General features: G+C 47.2%; 1 protein-coding gene across 1 annotated transcript; it reads left to right on the top strand.

Moving 5' to 3' along the window:
• Window positions 1-286: 286 nt before the first annotated feature.
• On the top strand, window positions 287-19,730 carry wnk2 (WNK lysine deficient protein kinase 2). The gene is made up of 29 exons (XM_029826054.1): window positions 287-2,197; window positions 4,621-4,793; window positions 5,057-5,277; window positions 5,363-5,520; window positions 5,839-5,927; window positions 6,122-6,341; window positions 6,639-6,903; window positions 7,135-7,436; window positions 8,745-8,867; window positions 9,173-9,205; window positions 9,366-9,467; window positions 9,589-9,999; window positions 11,156-11,731; window positions 11,950-11,999; window positions 12,086-12,248; window positions 12,329-12,445; window positions 12,521-12,691; window positions 12,793-12,835; window positions 12,907-13,068; window positions 13,146-14,020; window positions 14,333-14,390; window positions 14,498-14,562; window positions 14,651-15,240; window positions 15,546-15,778; window positions 15,860-16,081; window positions 16,248-16,346; window positions 16,907-16,951; window positions 17,023-17,345; window positions 17,678-19,730. The coding sequence occupies exons 1-29, from the start codon at window positions 1,553-1,555 to the stop codon at window positions 17,957-17,959; spliced, it is 6,816 nt and encodes a 2,271-aa protein (XP_029681914.1). The 5' UTR covers window positions 287-1,552; the 3' UTR covers window positions 17,960-19,730.
• Window positions 19,731-19,942: the final 212 nt, after the last annotated feature.

Genomic DNA, 19,942 nt, shown 5'->3' on the forward strand with positions numbered 1-19,942 from the left:
TCATCTCAGGCTGGGCTGCAACCATCCAGTCTTTTTATTCTTCCCACAGTTGCCTTGACGATCCTCCACTAAATTTGGCCTCATAAAAATGTGAAGCGGCCCATTATCTGGGAATCCTGAATTCTGACTTCCCTGTTACTCATTTTATTGTTCCATTCTACTCACTATTAAAGTCATGTTATAAGACCCAAACCTCAAAACGTGAAGGGTGAAATTCTGGCTAATTTAAGGTATATATAAAAAAGATTCAAACACCAAAATATAAACTGTAGCTCTCATGCATGACTTGAATGGCAGATAGAATGGAACAGGGGGTCCAACAATACATAAAGACCAATGCTGACTCATGGTGGTCACATCAGCACCAAGCTGAAGATATACAGAAATACCATCGTAGCTTGAATAAGGAGCTTCCAACAAAAGTGTAACAATTGTGACCAAATGGTCTCCTGTGCCCAACAGCTTCCACTATAATTTCCATGCAACAGGCCCGCGAGTTCGAAGAGATTCCAAATACTTTGTGATTTAAAACAGAGCTGCAAAACTCAAAGAATCTCCGGAAGAACGCATTCGAACAGACCCCCTCACATCCATCAATGAATCAAATATTAAAATGTAGCCGAGGAGGTTCAGGAGTCTGTGACATCGACGCCTTCAGCACGGCCTCTTCCTATTGCAGGTTCGGCGCGTCACGGCGAGGGCGGACGGGGATGAGCTCCCCATGAGGCTGAAGGATCCGCCTCGCAGCGTGCCGAGTCATCGGGCGCGTGTTGTTGCTAGGGGCGTGCACCACCAAATATCGCACTTCTTTCTTCAAACCTGGAAGACGGTGTGTTTGGAGACAGCTGCCCCGGCCGCCAGCCGAGATGCGCCCAGAGCCGCCTGCCTCCTGCCGCAGTGGGCATAAGCTGATGGACGCCTCATCCCGGGTTCACCACAGATGCAAGCAAGTGTAGGCGGCTTAAAGGAACGCCGCCGAACAGACACTTCTCGGAGCTTATTTCGATTTTTATTCCCACGGAATATCTGCAGTTTGTTGGCATCGATCGGAGTGTTTACAGAAAAAGCTGCGTGCGCTTTCGGTCAGCCCGTGATGCGTTTCAGGGGGGATTAATGCGCAGCACAGCCGACACATCCTGGCCTGTCCACAGAGGCCAGTGATTTAACTGCAGAACGCGCCAGGCGTTTACGTTTTTCAAGCTTATGCAACGTGTAGGACATTGTTTCCGTGAGCTCATAGGCTGGCCTGGCAATGACATCAGATTTAACTTGAACGGCAGTATTGCAGCACGGAGGATTGGGGCGTGATGAAGTGCCCGAGAGCCAAGCGCGCATCCTCCGAGCTGGACATTTTGTGGTGATGTTCGCTGTTCCGAACAGTCCCAGGCAAGTGAGGCCATTCATCTGGAGCTGGAGAACTGCGTCACTGGCCGTGCGTGTTGCAGGTAGGCAGCAAAGTCTCCCACCAGCAGCGGGAGAGCATCACCACCACCGACACCACCATCGTCATCGTCGCTACGCAATGTCGCCGGTGGATGCTTAAGGTACCGGGATGGATTCAGTGGACGATTCGAGGAAAGATCCACAGCTGGGATCCGCGTTCTCATCGGCGCCCAATTTAGACGCGGACATTAACGCCAACGAGCGCAGGTTTGTGTACGAGAACGGCACAGACCACAATGTCAACATCCAGAACGCAGCCCTGCGGGGGGCGAGTGACCCCAGCGCCTACCCGAACTATCACGGGCTCGTGCGCCAGAGGTTCATCCGGCGAAGTTTTGTGGACTCCGAGGAGCAGTCGGTGGAGATGCCGGAGTGTGTCACTAGCAGCCCGGTGCTCAACATCGATTTACGGACCATCGTCGACCGCAGCCGCACGCGGGTCCGACTCGGCCTGGGGGAGACCTCCAGCACGGAGAGCCAGGTGGGGCTGAAGGACAGCGCCACCGAGAGCCTGAGCGCCGACGAGGAGAAAGTGGATAGAAGAGAGCAGAAGGCAGAGGTCGTGTCCTCGGACGTCACAGGTAAAGCGGGAAGCGACGAAAACGAAGAGGAGCCAGGGATGAAGGCCGTGTCCACATCACCCGGGGGACGCTTCCTTAAGTTCGATATTGAACTGGGAAGGGGATCCTTCAAGACCGTCTATAAAGGCCTGGACACGGACACCTGGGTGGAAGTTGCTTGGTGCGAACTCCAGGTGGGTTCGAAATCACCCCAGCACGTCACATGACGTCACACACAATTGGTTGGCCACAATATGGTCCTCAAAACTATATAGTTTCAGGTGGAGACAGTGATCCTACCTCTCTGGTCATCACAAGTCACTAACCATAACAGAATCAGGCTTGTTCATTAGCCTCATTCCCCCTTGGGTTTCTCACACAGGACAGATTAAAACAGTTTATATATAAATTATGATGATATCAGAGTCCGCTCCAGTACGGGTGTGTGTGTCTGTGTGTGTGTGTGAGTGACATTTTAACATAGTGGCAACAAATGCATTATCATTGATTATTATTTGCAAATTTCTTTTATCCATATCATGTCGCCCGGCGGAGGCTGTGTGGGACAGTTTATGATGTCACACTCATGAAGATGATAATAAAAGGCAGAAAAGGGTGGGGTAAAGTTTGGCCCTCTCTCTACTCCTGCGATGACAGAGCTTCACTCAGATGACACCCAGTGTGGGGGTGTTATAGTAGGCTAAGTCTGTTGGCACTTTTAGAATCCAGAATCAACTGTGAAGCATTTTCTGAGCGACCCATGAGCATTGACCAAGCTCCACGATGATGCGTTCCCGTTTATTTCATTTTAATTAAGCCACGGTTTGCAGAATTTAGTATTCAAACAAAAACTAAAAGGGTTGTTTTTTTGGCCACGCCATGAAATACAAAAGTGTTCTTTAAGGATGGCGCACATGATGTTATCGTGTCCTTGCACCCATCACCTGACGGCTGCAGGCAATGGCACAAACCCAGGATTTGGTTAGGATAAGCAGAAAGACAGCTTTAAAAAAGGTGGAGCTGTGTAATCCATAACCATGGCAACATGTTATTTTAACAAACTTTAGTTTGTTTAATGGGTTTAAGTTGACGTCACTGACGAAAACTGGCTCTGAGGCCTGGGTTTGTGTGATAACTGCTTCAGCACTCAGGCTTTTCACGCCTTTCACCTTTCTGCTCCTGCACAATCCAGACTGAAGCTGATAGTAGTAAAATCACGATTAAGGCTTTAAATGAATATGCAACATAGCTTTTTATTTATTTATGTATTTTTTGATTTGCTTACTGAACTTTTGTCATTAATACATGTGTATAATATATTTTGACATCGAATCTGTCTCATTAAATATGTGTCATAGCAAGCTTGTGCAGCAAAGCTAGCATGTTTGTGTGGCGGCTTAAACCATCCTGTCCCCAGAGCGGATTCAGAGAAATGCCAAAAGATGGAGAGCAGCACAGGGAGACCTGAATATTGCCATTTTGGAACGGCTAAAAACTGGTGTGGTATTAAAACCACTAAGTGTGGAGCCTGAAAAGTGCTGATGCAGCTCTGGGAGACTGGAGGGAGGCTGGATGAAGCTCAGGACACTGTGTGGGATCTGTAGCAGACGAGGGGCTCAGTTTCAATTAAATGCATAAATGTGTCTCAGGAAGTCTATTAGATTCCGTTTCTTCCCTCCACTTATTAATTTTTTTTTTTTTTTTTACATACGATGAAGTCTCAGCGAAGTGTGAGCCTGTAGTGGAGGAGCCACACCCTGCTCACATCCTGCCTCAGCAATAATTAACAATCTGTACATGCAGCGTCTCAGAAGACACGAGATAGGAGACAGAGAGGAGACAGAGTGCTTAAAAATCTGTATCACCCAGGCAGCGAGAGCTTGAGGATCCTGGGCAGCGGTAATGTTAGACTGCGCCGGTGCAGATCACCACGTACGAAATGTGATTCCCGGCATCTGTCAATAATGAGTCCAGAGAGATGAGCAGAAGGTTAATGTGTTCGTTCGGAACGCACACTCGTCGTTACAGTTCAATCTTCACGTCCAGACAGTCAGAGAGGAGTTTGGAGGTCACGTAACATCTGCTGAATCATGAGGGATCAGCGGAGCGAAACGATACTAAAGAGATGGACAAAATGATCAAAACTCTGAATATCAAACACAATAAGACAGTTTTTTTAATGTGACCTCATTTGAGCCGGCATAAAGAAGCCTTACTGGGCTTACTGGGTTTCATCCTGACTGGGCCTTTGTTGCTTCCTTTTTTACAAACTGATGTGAATTCAGTGGTTATTTATCGGCCTCTGAGCCACCAGATCACGCCAGATCAGGCCTCAGAGAGCGGTAGGGATTCACTCAGCTGTTTGGTGTTTTACACCTGTGTTTTATACACAGATCTGATGTAAGGAGTGCGTGCACGGACCCTCATGTTCTACCAGTCAAAATACCAAAGCTGTGTTCACTCCAAACAAGAGTCACAGGCACAGTTACGCCACTGAAACCGTCGAAATTCACCCAAAATGTGTTTTATCGCCTCAATTTGCACTGAGGATAATCTTAATTCAGCCCCGCCCTCCGTTCCCAACACGCTTCACACCTTGTCCTCGCCTTTGTTGCAGGAGCGGAAACTGTCCAAGGCAGAGAGGCAGCGGTTCAAAGAAGAAGCCGAGATGCTGAAAGCGCTGCAGCACCCCAATATCGTGCGATTTTACGACTTTTGGGAGTCGCCGCTGAAGGGGAAGAAGTGCATCGTTCTGGTTACGGAGCTCATGACCTCAGGGACGCTGAAAACGTGGGTCCATTTTTTAACACAGGCTCGTTGTCGACATTTAATCTATCGCCATTAGACGCATTAGTAGCCTTTTATATCAACCACAATTGGCTGGTGCCTCTACAGTAAATCTAATGAGACTTATTGCAAAACACAAAACCCAAGCTAATCTTTTCATGCGGTCAGTAGATTGAGTTGACGTTACAAAAATCATCGGACATTGTGCGATTATTGGCACCAAACATTGACGTTTACTCAGTCATGGTGTACTCATGCTCTCGCAGGTATCTGAAGCGTTTCAAGGTGATGAAGCCCAAAGTTCTGAGAAGCTGGTGCAGGCAGATTCTCAAAGGCCTCCACTTTCTCCACACACGGACTCCCCCGATCATCCACAGAGACCTCAAGTGTGACAACATCTTCATCACTGGTCCCACCGGTTCGGTCAAAATCGGAGACCTGGGCCTGGCGACGCTGAAGAGAACCTCATTTGCCAAAAGCGTCATTGGTTAGATGTCAGCTAGTGAGCTGTACTTTTAAAAGAACGGAGCACATTTTGAATTTCATCGCCGCATTTGGCTTCATTCTTCCAGGTACGCCAGAGTTTATGGCCCCGGAGATGTATGAGGAGCATTACGATGAGTCTGTGGACGTCTACGCGTTTGGGATGTGCATGCTTGAGATGGCCACCTCCGAGTACCCTTATTCTGAGTGTCAAAATGCTGCCCAGATCTATCGAAAAGTCACCAGTGTGAGTTGAGACACAACACAGTTAAAGTTTGCTCGTAATGTCTGTTGCCGTGTGATGAGACGATGCTTCCGCACTACTGTTGACTTCTAAACTATGGCTTATGTTAGCATTAGCATATACTAAAAAATGAGCAGCTTAAGGCTGAAACTTAAATTGGTCATTGCACCTTATTTCTTCAGTGATTATATATGTGGTCTCAATCAGTTTACTCTTTGAGCAGTCATAGGTGTCACTAAATTTTCGTCGCTATGTAATTCTTTTGTCTAACGATGCTGTTTTCATTTGTAATGCTTACCGACCGGTTGGTTTATCTTACAGGGAGTGAAACCCGCGAGCTACAGTAAAGTCAGTGATCCAGAGATTAAAGAAATAATTGGGGAATGCATCTGTCACAGGTGGGAAGAACGGTAAGTGGATTTTCTGTGCAGGAAACACCTCTGTTAAATAGGTAGAGGTTATCCTCACTGCGCTGTTATGTGTCTGCTCCTGCCGTGTGACGTTAATACCGGTATTTGTCTCTGGACCTGTTGATGTTTCTGTCTGCTGTGCATCATTAGGTCTGTTGTAACCTTTGCAAGACATCTCTGTGCGTTTCCTTCAGGTACTCCATCAAGGACCTCTTGAATCACGCATTCTTCGCCGAGGATACAGGCGTGAGGGTGGAGCTCAATGAAGAAGATGATGGGAAGAAGTCCTCCATTGCTCTTAAGTTGTGGGTTGAAGAGCCTAAAAAGCTGAAGGGGAAGTATAAGGACTCCGGCGCCATTGAGTTTAGCTTTGACCTTCTGACCGAAGTCCCAGAGGTGGTTGCCCAGGAAATGGTAAATATGAAGAGTTTGAGGGGGATCTTTTTAAACAATGCAAGGAGGGGGAAAAGTAAATGAGACAGAGATGTCTGCAGATAATGTTCTCCACCTGTTAGATATCCGACAAACAGTATGGACACTTCAGATGCCGAGTTACATAGCAGAACTGAATTTGCCAGTGTAATGTGACTGCGTGCGTGTTACCAGTCATGTCTGCGTGTTGATGCATGTCGATTGCTTTATTGATTGAAACCAGAGCAACCTGCCTCCTTATCAGCTCAAGTTTCAAAACATCTCTCCCGGGTCCTGTAGGTAGAGTCGGGTTTTTTCCTGGACTGTGACATCAAGATACTTGGGAAGTCCATTCGGGATCGCGTGGCTCTCATCAAGTGGAGGCGGGAGCGAAAAGTCCTGTCGGGAAACAGCGAGGCACCCGAGAAGAAGACGCACCACGACCTGCTGCGGGTACCCGGCGGAGCTGCACTGCAGCCGGCAAAAGTGACCTCAGAATGCGAAGATCAGGAGATGGGGCAGCAGAGCCTTCTCTGCAGGGTGCCCACCACCACCTCTACCACATGTAAGACCCCAGAACTCCTGTTTGTTATTCAGCCCCTCACAGGAACTGACCCAGATAAAAACAAGCGGTATCTGTTAATGCATGAGACATTTACATAAAGGACGACGGCAACATCTGAGTCATCACCCACCTTAAGAATTCTAATCCACGTGTCCCCCAGTGTCCGTCCTTCCTTTCAGACAACTATCCCGGTGAATCATCATCTTTTATTACTCCTTTTTTCTTTTACAGCTGACAGCAGCATTAGCGCTGCCGTGCAATTAGATGAGTTCAGCAATCAGCAAAATGGCAACTACCAGACACACCCAGAGCCCCTTCCTGCTGTTCGGGTGATCTACAGCCCTCCCGCCCTGGTTGAGCCCCAAATGCCCCAGGGGCTCAACCAGCCACTCACAGCACCAGCCTCAGAAGGAAACTACACGCAAGCATCCACGCAGTCACAGGAGGGCGTCCACCAGCAAACTGCCGCTCGTCTCCAACCTGGCACCTACCAACAAGCAGGCGCACAGAAGCAACCCTATCAGTCTCAAACGGTGGGTCAAGCTTTTCTTTGGTTACAGGGCCAGCTTTTCACTTTGCTTTTTGGTTACTTTTTTCTAAAACAAATAATGACGACTATCCTTGTTTTTGATCAGCATCACTACAGTCACCCCCTTGTAGGCAACACGCCGCTGTCTAGGAGCCCAGCATGTGTTAGGCATGGAAGTGCCTCCCTGGTTGAAATGTTAAAATATGGGAAACTCTCCCAAACTGAGACAAGGAGTCCATGCTCCAGTCCATGTCTGTTACAAGATGTGGCTTCACAAAACAGCACTAACCATGCAAACTACCCGTCCTACCACTCTCATCTGACTAAGCCATTTCCATCTTGCACCTTTCCCCCAAATCAACGTCTTAGTCATGACTCAAGAACACGTTTGATGTCACCTCCTCATCCTCTGACTTTACAGCGTCCCACAGAGCTGTGCTTAAGTGCCCCAAGCAGCCCGCCGTCACGGCAACACTGCGAGACTTGCAGGTCTGTTCTCCTGAACAACGCGCCGAGGACGGGCAGACCGCGGGGAAACACGTGCATTCCCGCTTTCTCCTCATCCTCTCAGCTTGCTTCAGTCTCTAGGCCACATTCCCCCACATCTCCTAATCTGGTTAGGTCTCCTCCGTCCCACCATTCCTGCTCACCTTCTCCAACATCAAACACTCCGTCCTCGCAAGCTCCGCCCATGTGGAGTTTATATGACAGTGGAGACCTCAACCTTCTCAACCAGCGTCTCCATCACATCCTCAATTACAGGACCAGTTCCCCCAACCTCTGTGCTTATAACCCAGGGAGCAGCCAAGGGGATTTTGGAAGTTGTGCCTCCACAATTCATGACAATAGACACAGAAGTCAGAGCATGAATGTCCCCTTGTTCTTCAGCCCAAGTCAGGACAGGAGATCGCTGTCACCGTGTGACATTGAAGGAAGACCAAGTCCTCTGGTAGGTTAGAGAAGGAGGCTTCTGTCTTTGGGCTGAATCTTGCCACCTCCCGCATCTCTTATAATTCCTGTTGTCCAGCTGTTTCTTCTTTCACTTTTCCGCAATGGTAGCACAAGCAGCCCAACACTTCCCTCATCTTCTCCATAATCCACATTAATCACCTTTTTAAAAATTCTCTGGGTTGTAGCATGGCAGAATACTAAATCATGCTGAAATGGTAAATCTAAGTGTGGCTACTAATCAAAATTTTGCGATTCACGTTGACTCTATTAGCAACCTGCTTGACAAGCCTTTTAATAATGCATTATCAAAACATCTTGGTGATCCTCAAGGTGATCTTTATGCCTTTTGTGTGTCCGGTAGACGCTCTCTGCTCCGGCTACACCAGCAGCTAATGTGCACCAGATGAAGCAGACTGCACAGAGTTTCCCGGCTGGAGCCCCCACCCTGCAGCCCCCCTTTACAGGCCAACCCATCAATGAGCAGGTACTGCAAGTATGCATTAGCAACCACTTGAAATATTGTAAATGTGTATTGTTGTATTCTCATGGCCCAACACACTAAACTGAAAAACAAAAAAAGTTAATTTGTTGAACATTCAGTGCCAAATAAGCATGCTATACTTAACACACATACATACCTTGGGGGGGGGGGAAACAATAAGTTTATCAACAATTTAACACAATTTAGTTAATGTATTCTAGTTCGTCACCATCTATTGTATACGTGTGTGTATGTTAAGTGCTTCTTTATGTGGTTTGTTTTCCTTCCAATTTGTTTCTTCCCTTTAGTGCCATTTCCAACCAGCTGTTGTCTGGCCTCAGGTAGAGCCATCGTCTTTTAGAGTTTACTAGCACACAACTCACACTAAACAACCAAAGGCCATTGTAGATAATGTTCTTCACAGCTCCCATATTGGCAGCCCCCGCCCCCTGCCTAGGTTTTGTTTCAATCACAAAACACACATTTGATTTTGTGCCTTAGCCATCACCTGCTGATGCACTCGCATCCCACCCGAGTCCTCCAGAGATATCCGCCGGTTTTTGCGCTACGTCCCCGCTCCTGCCCCTGCAGATCAGCGCACAGGTGTGTTTGGGCGGTGAATTGGATCCAGGGCCCAGTCTTGAGTAGACGGCCTGTTTGTAGATTGTAGCTGTCAGTTGGTCGTCTCTGTTCATTTTCTTTGTCATTTTCCCTTTTCTCTCAGTTTCATACCACATCACCTCCTTTCGCCACATCGGGGGACAGCAAACCTCCCCCTTTCCGTCGAACCCCTTTGCCACATAACTACAACAGCAGCTGTCCTTCCGCATTTAACTCCAACTACTCACCTTCACCACACCACCCGTCCCTACCTGTAACTCCTCATCCCACATTCCCCCCTACGCCCGCACTCAGCACTCCTCTGCACGTGCCCTGTGTGCACCTCCCAATCACACCTCTCGCTGTGGCCAGGTCCCTTACGGGCCCGCCGCAGCAAGGCGCTCCACACATTTCCCAGCCGAACTTTTGCACTTTCCATATCACCCATCCACGAACTCTCTCCCAGGTGCAATCCACCTCATACCCTGCCCCCCACCCTGAGCAGGAACTGGCTGAGCCTGTCCAGGTGAATATGTGACTCAGTTGTGCCTGTAATGATGGGGTCATGGGAAATCTGTAGTGCTGTTGTGTGTCAACTGTCAAAGTCAGACATGTGACCTCCATGCAGGTCACATGTCTGGGGCGATACAGACCATAAATAAAGATGGACAAACGTGAACTAAAAACACATTAATCACCCACTGGTGGGAAAACATTTTGCTGATCGCACTATTAGAATTTAGGCAGGGCTTTTCAAAAACCCAGTTCACGGCAGGTTGCAGCAAACTTCACTGCGGTTTGTCATTTTGGTGTTTAGGTGTCGAGTTTCTTATCAGGTTGGTTTGGATTTCATATTAAAGGACAACTTCAGTATGTGCTGGGGAGAAATGAACCCATTTGACTGCCAGCTCTGCTTGCAGTTGGTTTCACAACAGGAGCTAGTGCCAACACATTGTCCATATTTATTTCTGACAGTGGTTTGGCGACGTGCAGTGCAGTCAGACAGTTTTCGCTTTTTCCACATTTTGCTAAGGAAAAAAATGACCTGGGATCAATCCACACTTAATAATTGATACTGACAATGTGAAGACAGAATTTTAGATAATATTTTTTTACTCATTTAAAAAACTGTGTGTGTGTTCAGACCCTTTCCTTATAACTTAATTGAAGCAAGCACCACCTTCACTCTTTGTGGGTAGAATACCACAAGCTTTGTGGACCTGGGTTTGAAGATTCTTCCATTCTCCTCTGCAGATCCTCTCATCGACTGGGGCGTCATTTTCAAATCTCTAGAGATGTTCGATGGGGTTTAAGTCAAGGCTACTTAAGGACTTGACTTGTGTTTAAGGTCACTGTCCTTTTGAAATGTGAACCATTGGCTCAGGCTGAGGTCCTGAGCAGCCTGGATCAGGTTTTCATTTGCTCTATTGAGCTTTTCCCCAACCCTGACCGGTCTCCCAGTAGCTTTAAAACACCCCATCAGCACGATGCTGCCCCCCCCACACCCCACACCCACACACACACACTTTAGAATCCTGATGGTATTGTGGTGGTGATAAACAGAATGAAGGTGAAAAAGTTTAATATGGGTTTCATCAGAAAAAAAGTTCAAGAACTTCCAGACTGCGCTGTATAAAGTGAGTGAAGACATTTTCAAAGCTGATCAGATTCCTAATTGAGATTTTTTCCAGGTGACACAGGGGAATTATGGAGAGATTCCCATTTTGGCACCAGTCCAGCCTGTTTTGCCTACTCTCCCAACTGGCCCCTGGGGAAGTAAACTAGATGCGGACGCAAATGCATCGGGTGTCGGCTTCCTCGCACCCCCCACAGATGTAGCTCCAGTCCACTCACCAGTCTCTGTTTCAGTCCCAGCACAAATCCAAAAGACAGTTCCAGTATCAGCACAAGCAGCAGCTGTTCCCGACCCTTCGTCTTCATCCCTTATTAATGCCCGAACCGGTATCCAAGTAGTTCCAATTCCTGGGCAAGCTCTTGCTAAAGTAGCTTTTGAACCTCCAAAACTCTCATCCACAACTTCAGACACACCTTCTACAATCAGTGACACCAAAGCGGTTGGTCAGTCTGCTGCCGCTTCAGTCCCAGCTCCAGTTCAGTCCCAGGTCCAACCGGTTGCGGCCCAGTGTCCATCAGGCCCAGCTGGCATTCAGGCAACACCTCCTGAATGTGCCAGCTGGACCACAAGTCATCAACAGCTTGAATCCGCGCCTGCCTCCATCAGCCTTCACCATGAACCCTGTATAGAGGTAGGAATGAAAACAGACCAAACCAGTTTAAATAGGCTATGGTTGTGGTTAGTCAGGGCACAAAATAAACACATCTGTACAAAAATGTCCTTCACATTTAATTTGCCTTTACACAAAGTCATCGCAAATCTTCACTTACCACCTAATATTGGTGTATCGGGCCTTGACTTTTAGTGAATGATGCATAAAGCCAAGCTAAATGTTTTACCTGTCTTCAGGATGTGTTTCAGGACAAACCAGTGTGCATTCCCAGTTATACCTACGACAGGTGGGTGTCACGTTTTCACCGGCTTAAGCTTATATACTAGTTTGTTACAACACAAAGGTGATTAAATGATTTTGTTTTTTCCGCAGTCTCAACTCTGATGTGGCCTCAGGAAAGGAAACGAGCGACGGCTACGAAAGCCTGCCAAGTGGTGGAAAGGGGGACGGAAAACCACGGAAACATCATCGCAAGTCTGCACGCACACGTTCCCGGCAAGAAAAGACCAGCAAGCCCAAACTGAGCATGCTCAATGTGAGTTGTGATGAAACCCTCAAAAAAGGACAACCTTGTGCGGTGTTTGTGATTGGTGAAATGTCACATTGTCGCCGCAGGTTTGCAACACTGGCGATAAAATGGTTGAATGCCGACTGGAAACTCACAACCACAAAATGGTGACATTTAAATTTGATCTGGATGGAGACGCTCCAGAGGAAATTGCTACTTACATGGTTAGTCAAGCCTGAAAGGAAAGGCTGTCGCCATGGAACGGCTCTATTCAACATTTAAAAATTGTATTTGCACAGGTAGACAATGGATTTATCCTGCTGTTAGAGAAGGAGATCTTCATCGACCAGCTAAAGGACATTGTGGATAAAGCAGAGGATATGCTGAATGAAGACATAGAGGGTGAAAGGAATTCCACGCTAACTTGTAGCTCGCAACAAGGCCAAATTTCTGACGGGTTGGTTGGAGAGGTAAGAGTGTGTGGTGTGTAATCAGGAATTAAAGCCATGTAGCCGTGTGACGGTCTGCAAATTAGATTGAAGAGTACATTACTGAATCTGTCCTCTTCCAGAGTCATCAGTGTGGACTCCCTCAGCCTGTCTACCAGCAAAACGGTAAAACTGTCTTTCAGAGGTATGTCCAGCCATCTAGCAAATGTCCATGGTCAGAAAGTTTTGTCTTTTAGTTCTTCATACAGGAAAGAGATGGTTCATAATATGTCCAGTAGAGGAGACGCCCACATCAAGCCAGGAGATCCCATCTGATAGCACGGCGACACAGTCACCGAGCAGCTCAGCTGCCACCCAGCCTGCTGACAGCGGCACGTCCAGGCCAGCTGCATCCAGAGGTGGTGTTTCAAACCAATCATTCAAATAAAACTCAGCTTATGGATCCATTCGATTAAATTTTGTGCATTTCCTGCAGCGGAAGAGGGTTCGTCCTCCACAATGTCCGGCGGAAGTGGAGGCTTCACTTACGATGTGTATGGATTCTGCAGCCCCCCCATAATGTCGAACGTGGACCCTCTCCTCTTAGCTGTTCTGTCCCCCCCTGTGTCTGCTCCCCCAACCCTTCAGTCAGTGTCTTCAGCTGAGTCTCCTGGCAACCTGCTGCAGCCCAGTGTCCATCAGGCCCAGCCAGTCAAAGCTCAGACTCTGCCCCCGTCTTCTCCCCATACATCCTTGCCCCTTGATGAGTCAGAAGGGTCCCCGTTGGGCTCCATCTCTCACATTCACACAACACAGCAGATGTCCAGCGTGACGTGTCCAGTTTCTTTGGCTGATGAGGTGCCCTGTTGCCCTCTAGTCATGCCCTTGTCTCTGGATGTCAGTGGTTCTCAGGGTGGGTCTCCTCTCACTCCTCTTCCTGTACAGGATACAGGCATGCCTAAAGACCCTCTGGTGGTCTCTTATGCACCGGCAACCAGGAGTGAGCGCCCACAGCAGCCTGTGGTGCTGCACCAGCCTTTTTCCAGTGTGGGAGGAGCCAAGGTGCCCTCGCTGCCCCAGAGCCCAGCACCATCCCAGCATGTTGCAGGGCCAGGCGAGTCTGATGGTGAAGGTCGGCTGGGTCGAGGCAGCTTTGTAGACAGCACCATAAAAACGCTGGATGAGAAGCTGAGGAATTTACTGTACCAGGAATACGCCCCCATGTATCCATCAGGCAGTGCTGCAGAGACGCCCGGTTCAGGCACAGAGTACATCCAGTCTCCTCCTGGCCCAGACAGCGCCACGGGGGGGTCTGGAAACAGCACACCCGGACCAATGGGGGAGGGACGCTTCAGGACAGGAGAACAGCTGGTATGATCATTAATATTTTATGATATAGCAAAGGTTTATCAGCTAATTTAATTTATTTAATCAAAATGAAACAATGAACTATTCTAGAAAGTGAATGACTGAAACACTGGTTTATAACCATGACAAAAGACACCACACATCACTATTACAGGTGAGACCACAGTATGTGTGCCTGTTGTTGTCCTGCTCAAGGGCACTAATCCTTCACTAAATACAAATAACAGAGTAGCAAAGTCAATCCAAGTAGTTAGCAGAACTTAAAGCAGCAGAAATATTCTGTGAAGCATGTCTACCTGTTTTTCACCCTGTTAGCCTCAGATTCCAGAGAGAATGGATAGTTTGAGCACCCTGAGCGACTCTGCTGTGTGTGGTACGTACAGCAGGCACCAATTAATCTCTCCACAATGGTGTTGACGTGTCTGACATCTCTCTCAAAAATTAGAAACGCTAAATGCGATGGTGTTTGTATTTTTGCAGCTTCCCTGTCGAGAAGACATGTGCCTCATTCTGCCTCCTGCTCTGGAACAAGAGGTCGATTTAAGGTACCAAAAAAAAAGCTGAAAGGTTCAAGGACGGAATATGTTGTTACGGGAACAGTTACTGAGATCTGGTCTTCGCTGACTTCGACAGATAATCGCCGTTCCTCCTGAAGTAGCCAACAGACGAGATGTGAAGCAGAGGAGCTGGAGCAGCGCCGCTTCCACGCCACATCCTGGAGGTCACAGTACCGAGCACGTCCAGATAGAAGCCATGGCCACTTCCTCCACGATTGGCCGTTTCTCAGTCGTGAGCGCCGAAGATGACATTACACAGAGGACGCGCTGCAGCCGTTACTCCGCTCCCCCTGACTTCTACCTGGATACTCCTCCCTCCATGGCCAAGCGGGCGTCCGTGTCACACACCCTGACGTCCCCCTCTGTCCCCACGGATATCACGGTGCACGGCCGTTCCCTCTCCTCGGACTCTGGTGCCGAGAGCAGCCCAGTGAAGCTGACTCCAGCCACGCCATCCAAACGCACCCGCACGGAACGCAGAGGAAGTGACCTCATGAAAAGGGCGGTGGCCTTCCTCCGGCGCTCGGGACGCAGCAGCAGTTTACAGAGCTCCGACTCCCCGGGTAGACACGGAGGCATGTACGGGTCGGCGTACGCCAGCAGTGATAATGATTCTGAAATTGAGGATTCTGACATGAAGAGGGAGCTACAGAGACTCAGGGAGAAGTAAGCAGAGCTTGTAAAATTAAGATGGACACTGGATGGTGGCATATAATACCACCTCGGACTGGTTTCATCCTCTGCAGCCACAGCCTTTAGTGTTGTCGAGAAAACAATAATTCAGTTTTTTCATGTGGAGAATAACGGCTTGATTGTCCGTTACCTCATCTTGCCACCAGAGGGCGACTATGAGTTCACCCTAGGGAGAACTCCCGTTATGTAGCTTCATAAATGATCTCTTATTTATTTATATCAATCGCTGCTATCATTTACCTGATACATCATTGTTTTATATTTTTGCATTCTTTCAGGCACCTGCGGGAGATTTCAGAGCTGCAGGCTCATCAGAGAGGGGAAGTGGAGCTGCTCTATCGCCGCCTCGGCAAAGCGCCTCCCCAAGGCCCGGGTCTCTCACCTGTCTCACCGCACACCTGCCCCAGGAAAAGGTCAAACAAGCACAAACTGAAGCCCAGCAAGCTTCTCAGCCCCCTGGTTCAACAATTTAAGAATGTCAAAACCAGAAGCAGTGACTCCAGCAGATCCAGTGTGTGATTTTGTGAAAATCGCCACAAATTTCCGGCGCCAGCAACCAGTGAGGCCTTTTAATACTTGTGTTTGTGTTCAGGTGCTGCACCCGCAGGTGAGCCCACGGTGAGTTTAAACGGCTCTCCAGCCAAAGGGTCTTTCCACACTCACAGTCGGGCACGGTCATGCACCACCCACCTTCCCAGCACCACTTCAGGTCCAGTGCAAACACAGCAGCCCTGCTCCCTCAAAGGTTCTTTATCATCAGATAATATTTACGCTGGACTACAGGGGGACGTCACCGGCACACAACCTGGACAAGGTATCCACCAGATACCTACCGAGCAGCCATTCTACTAGTAGATGGCAAACATCACCAGAGAATGAAATGAGAGCTGTTCTGTTTTCTTTAATGGGGAGGGAAATTACAGATTTCTGTTTTCTTACACTGGTGTTTTTTTCCCCTCTTTGATTATACTTCTCTACAGGCTGGTCTAATTACCCTCAAACATCTGAGAGAGTGACCTATAAATCAAGTAGCAAGCCAAGAGCTAGATTTCTCAGTGGGCCTGTGTCTTTGTCTATCTGTTTGTATCTCCTCCATATCCTCTGCTCTACTTTAAGCTCACTGGCTTCATTTGTTCTGTCTTGCTTGGCCTCATCTTTGCTTTGTTTTGTGTTTTAATTGCACTGATATACAGTAGCGCCCCCCCCCCCCCCCGTCGAAGCTTGAAACAATTAAAAAGGATCAAGAGATGATATTTAAGGATAATATCATAATCTGGCCTATTTTTTTTTTTTAATGCTGCTGCCTTGTTTTAATTCCCAGTTCAGAGTTTTTAGCCACCTTGCATCATCAGGCGGCGATAAGCTGCATGGCAATTACAGCTAAACCTGCTTTAAACTCCCCGATCCACTTAACACGTGTCTGCCACTGGCTTAAGCACTGCACTAAGGTATTGCATGACTTTGCTGATTTAGTGCATCTGGCTGCTTTCCTAGTTATGTTTTTGTTTCATGGCTGTGCATTTTCACACTGCATCTTGTTTTTTGGGATTTTTTTTGGACTTTCACCAAGCTTATGAGAAATATTAAGTCTTTAATCTCATGTCTTCAATCTCATTATTTCTTTTTTTTTTTTTTGCAGGGTCAACTCTGAAGCGACTCTGTCTTGGCAAAGAGCGCGGCAGCAGTATGTGGAATTACAATACCATCAAAAATATTAACTATGGTGGAACACTGACTGCATGTGTGTCTGCTCAGGGTCTGGAGCTGGGCCAGGGGCTTTTGGTCAACCAACGCAGCCACCTGGCAGTGCCACGCCGTCTTCTCATCAGCCAGTGATGGGACTGGCTCAAGCTCAGGCCAATAACAGCAACAACAAAACAGGTGTGTACAGCGGCGCATCCAGCAGCGTCAGTGAATACAGCCTACCGGAAGATCTGCACCGGCTGATGGAGGATTGGGCCCAGGAGATTTTGATTGTCACCCAGAGGCCGCGCAGCAACTCGCTGAGCATCAGCAGGCAGGAACTTTGGGACCAGGTTGTGCCACAAACACACAGACGACTGACGGGCGATTCAGAGGTGTGTGTCATGACATTCACCTTTCAAATGCATGAAAAATAAACGACAGTCATAGATGATAGGGGTGGATGGCTACATGCATGCAGTTGATCTAAAGCAGCTAGTTTGTGTTACACTCAAATAAAATAATTTTAAGTGTTAATCGGTCTTTAATTAAAAACCTGCACGTAGCTGAAGCACTGGATGTTACACTGCTACCGAAATCCAGTCATTACCTCCAGATTCTACCTGTAGATCACACTCTCAGCACAGTCGGTGTATTTACCGGAATAATTGTTTGTACTGTATAAATCCAGTTACTGATTAATGTTTGCCTGTTATGTAACCTTAAGGCATCATCACTGGCAGCACTAGGTCCACAGGCCTGCGCTCTTCCCCTGTTGCAACATGACCACTTTGGCTCAACAGTGGCAGCCATCCCCTCCTCAGGGTCCCAGCCGTGTTTCCAGCCGCCGTCTGCTGTTACTGCTGCTGCATTCAGGGCCCTGTCATCACCTCTCTCTGTCACCCAGGGTCACAGGTTCCTTCCCTCCCTTCCAGTGCAACATTTGGCCTTTCCTACCCAGGACGCTGCATCATATCAGCCGGGCAACCGCAAAACAAGGACGCTTTAATTTGAGAAGCACTTTGTCTTCCAAATGCGTTACCAAAAAAAAAGTTCATATGTTCATATTGTATCCTGTATATACATTGAAGGAGCATGAACTTAACCATATGTACATACTCATCTATAGACAGGTGTTTAATTTCCTCTCGCATACCTCATGTCCATACTTAAATGCAGAACAATGGTAATGGTATGCGAAAAGATGTACAATTAGTCCAATCTGGCACAACAGTGCAGCTTTATATCAGTATATGAATCATCAATCCCATCAGATGTATATAATGTACTCTTGATTTATGCTGTGTTTCTATAGACTGAGTTAATATTTGTGTTGGTCATATCAAATCTCTAGAAATGCTGCCGTGTGTATAAACCAGTTCTCATTAGTATGTACATACAGTAGTTCCGTGTCCCGTGTACAGTCCATAGGATGCTGCCACAGACGCACGTTTGCCTGTAGCACCTTATTAGCCACCATCATGTCACTGTGAATATCTGACATCCTGGCCACTTGGAGTGTTTGCTCTCTTAGTCCAAGGATAGTTTGCATTCAACAACTAAGAAATGCTTCCAGCACAAGCGCTTGATATATCCTTAAGAGATTTAAATCAACTTGAACTTTATCTTCAGGTGGATGAAAAAAAACAAACCAACCTGTGAGAGTGCCTTCAACTGCAGTTACAATTTTATGAATCACTAGAAGAGCATTTAGAGTCAAAGCGGACGCTAGGTATACATGCTTTCACCTTCAAATTCTGTGATATCAATCACAAACATGGGTTGAAACATTGACTAATTTCCTGATTTCTTGCTCAAAGCCTGCACCACTTCCTGCATGAATGCATTGATATTCTGAATGTGCACAGGTCAAATGTGGGAATGAACACGAGAGCCTGGCAGTGGAGTGGAATGACAAGGAGGGCTGGAGGACTCACCGCACGAGTCCAAACTCACAATCATACCTCTTTTAATGCAATCTGTAGCTTTACATATTGTTGCCTTTGTGGTTTTCAAGAGATTAATGTGTAGCGCGTTGTTTGATAATGTTAAAATACCAGAGATACGTCAAGAATGTGAACTCTTGAATGACTTTTTTTTTAAATGACGCATGGGTTTTCTAAATTATTGTTTAGTTACCAAAAGGTTGATCAAAAAGTTATAGCTTTACATATTATGAATAGAATAATTGAAATTGTTAATGGGACATTAGTCCCCCCCCCCCCCCCCCCCCTCACTTCTCATCTCTAATCTGCAACAGCAAGATTGTGTTGAAGAAGAAGATCAGTTATAACAAACCACACCAACAGCTCAAATTATTAAACATTAAGGTTTTTTTTGTTGTCCTCCCCATCGATTCAAAGACGTAATTGCACTTTAGCCTGGGCGTGTAATTCCAGGGTGTTTTAGAAAGATTGTCCCAAGTAAGTAGCACAGCCAAAGTGACTCCAGAATATTTCCAAAAGCTTAAACCCTCTTTTCGGACCCATGTGAGAAATCTCAACTACAACCTGTTGCTGTGTGTGCTGTGACCTTAAAACCCTTCCATGTTTGCACACCGCTGCGATTTTAAATATTTGTCCTTTAAGGCTTTTCCCTCAGTGAGGTACATTGTTTTTTCTTCTATGCAGCTGTTTACTTTGTGCTTTACTCGGTAACTTCTGTCTCCACGTCTTGCCGATGAACGCCGTGATGTAAACCATGAGAATGCTTCTGCCTGCTTTGCTCCCTGTTTTCCTCATGATTGCTGTACTTTAATAAATGCTGAAGGCAGAAACATACAACAGTCTCCTATTCTTCCCTCTAGGGTGAAGTCAAACTATCACGTGTGTGTGTCTGTGTGTACGTATTTTGTTTCTTTGTTAATGTTGCTTTAAAAAGAGAAAAAGAGGATTTCTTTCTTTCAAAGAGAGTAACAAAGTCCTGTAGTGTGGCTTATCTGGATCCGTAGTGTAAACAGCACAGCTCACGTAAGCAGCCAAACTTTATCCAA

Source organism: Takifugu rubripes, chromosome 19 (genome assembly GCF_901000725.2).
Source record: "Takifugu rubripes chromosome 19, fTakRub1.2, whole genome shotgun sequence".
In the NCBI taxonomy this organism is placed as follows: domain Eukaryota; kingdom Metazoa; phylum Chordata; class Actinopteri; order Tetraodontiformes; family Tetraodontidae; genus Takifugu; species Takifugu rubripes.

Bases quoted from the DNA above. Each gene is read 5' to 3' on its own strand.
- wnk2 (XM_029826054.1), top strand. From the start codon at position 1,553: ATGGATTCAGTGGACGATTCGAGGAAAGATCCACAGCTGGGATCCGCG. The intron at 12,692-12,792 runs GTAAGAGTGTGT...GTCCTCTTCCAG, and splicing joins CTGACGGGTTGGTTGGAGAG to AGTCATCAGTGTGGACTCCC. The intron at 14,391-14,497 runs GTACGTACAGCA...GTATTTTTGCAG, and splicing joins GAGCGACTCTGCTGTGTGTG to CTTCCCTGTCGAGAAGACAT.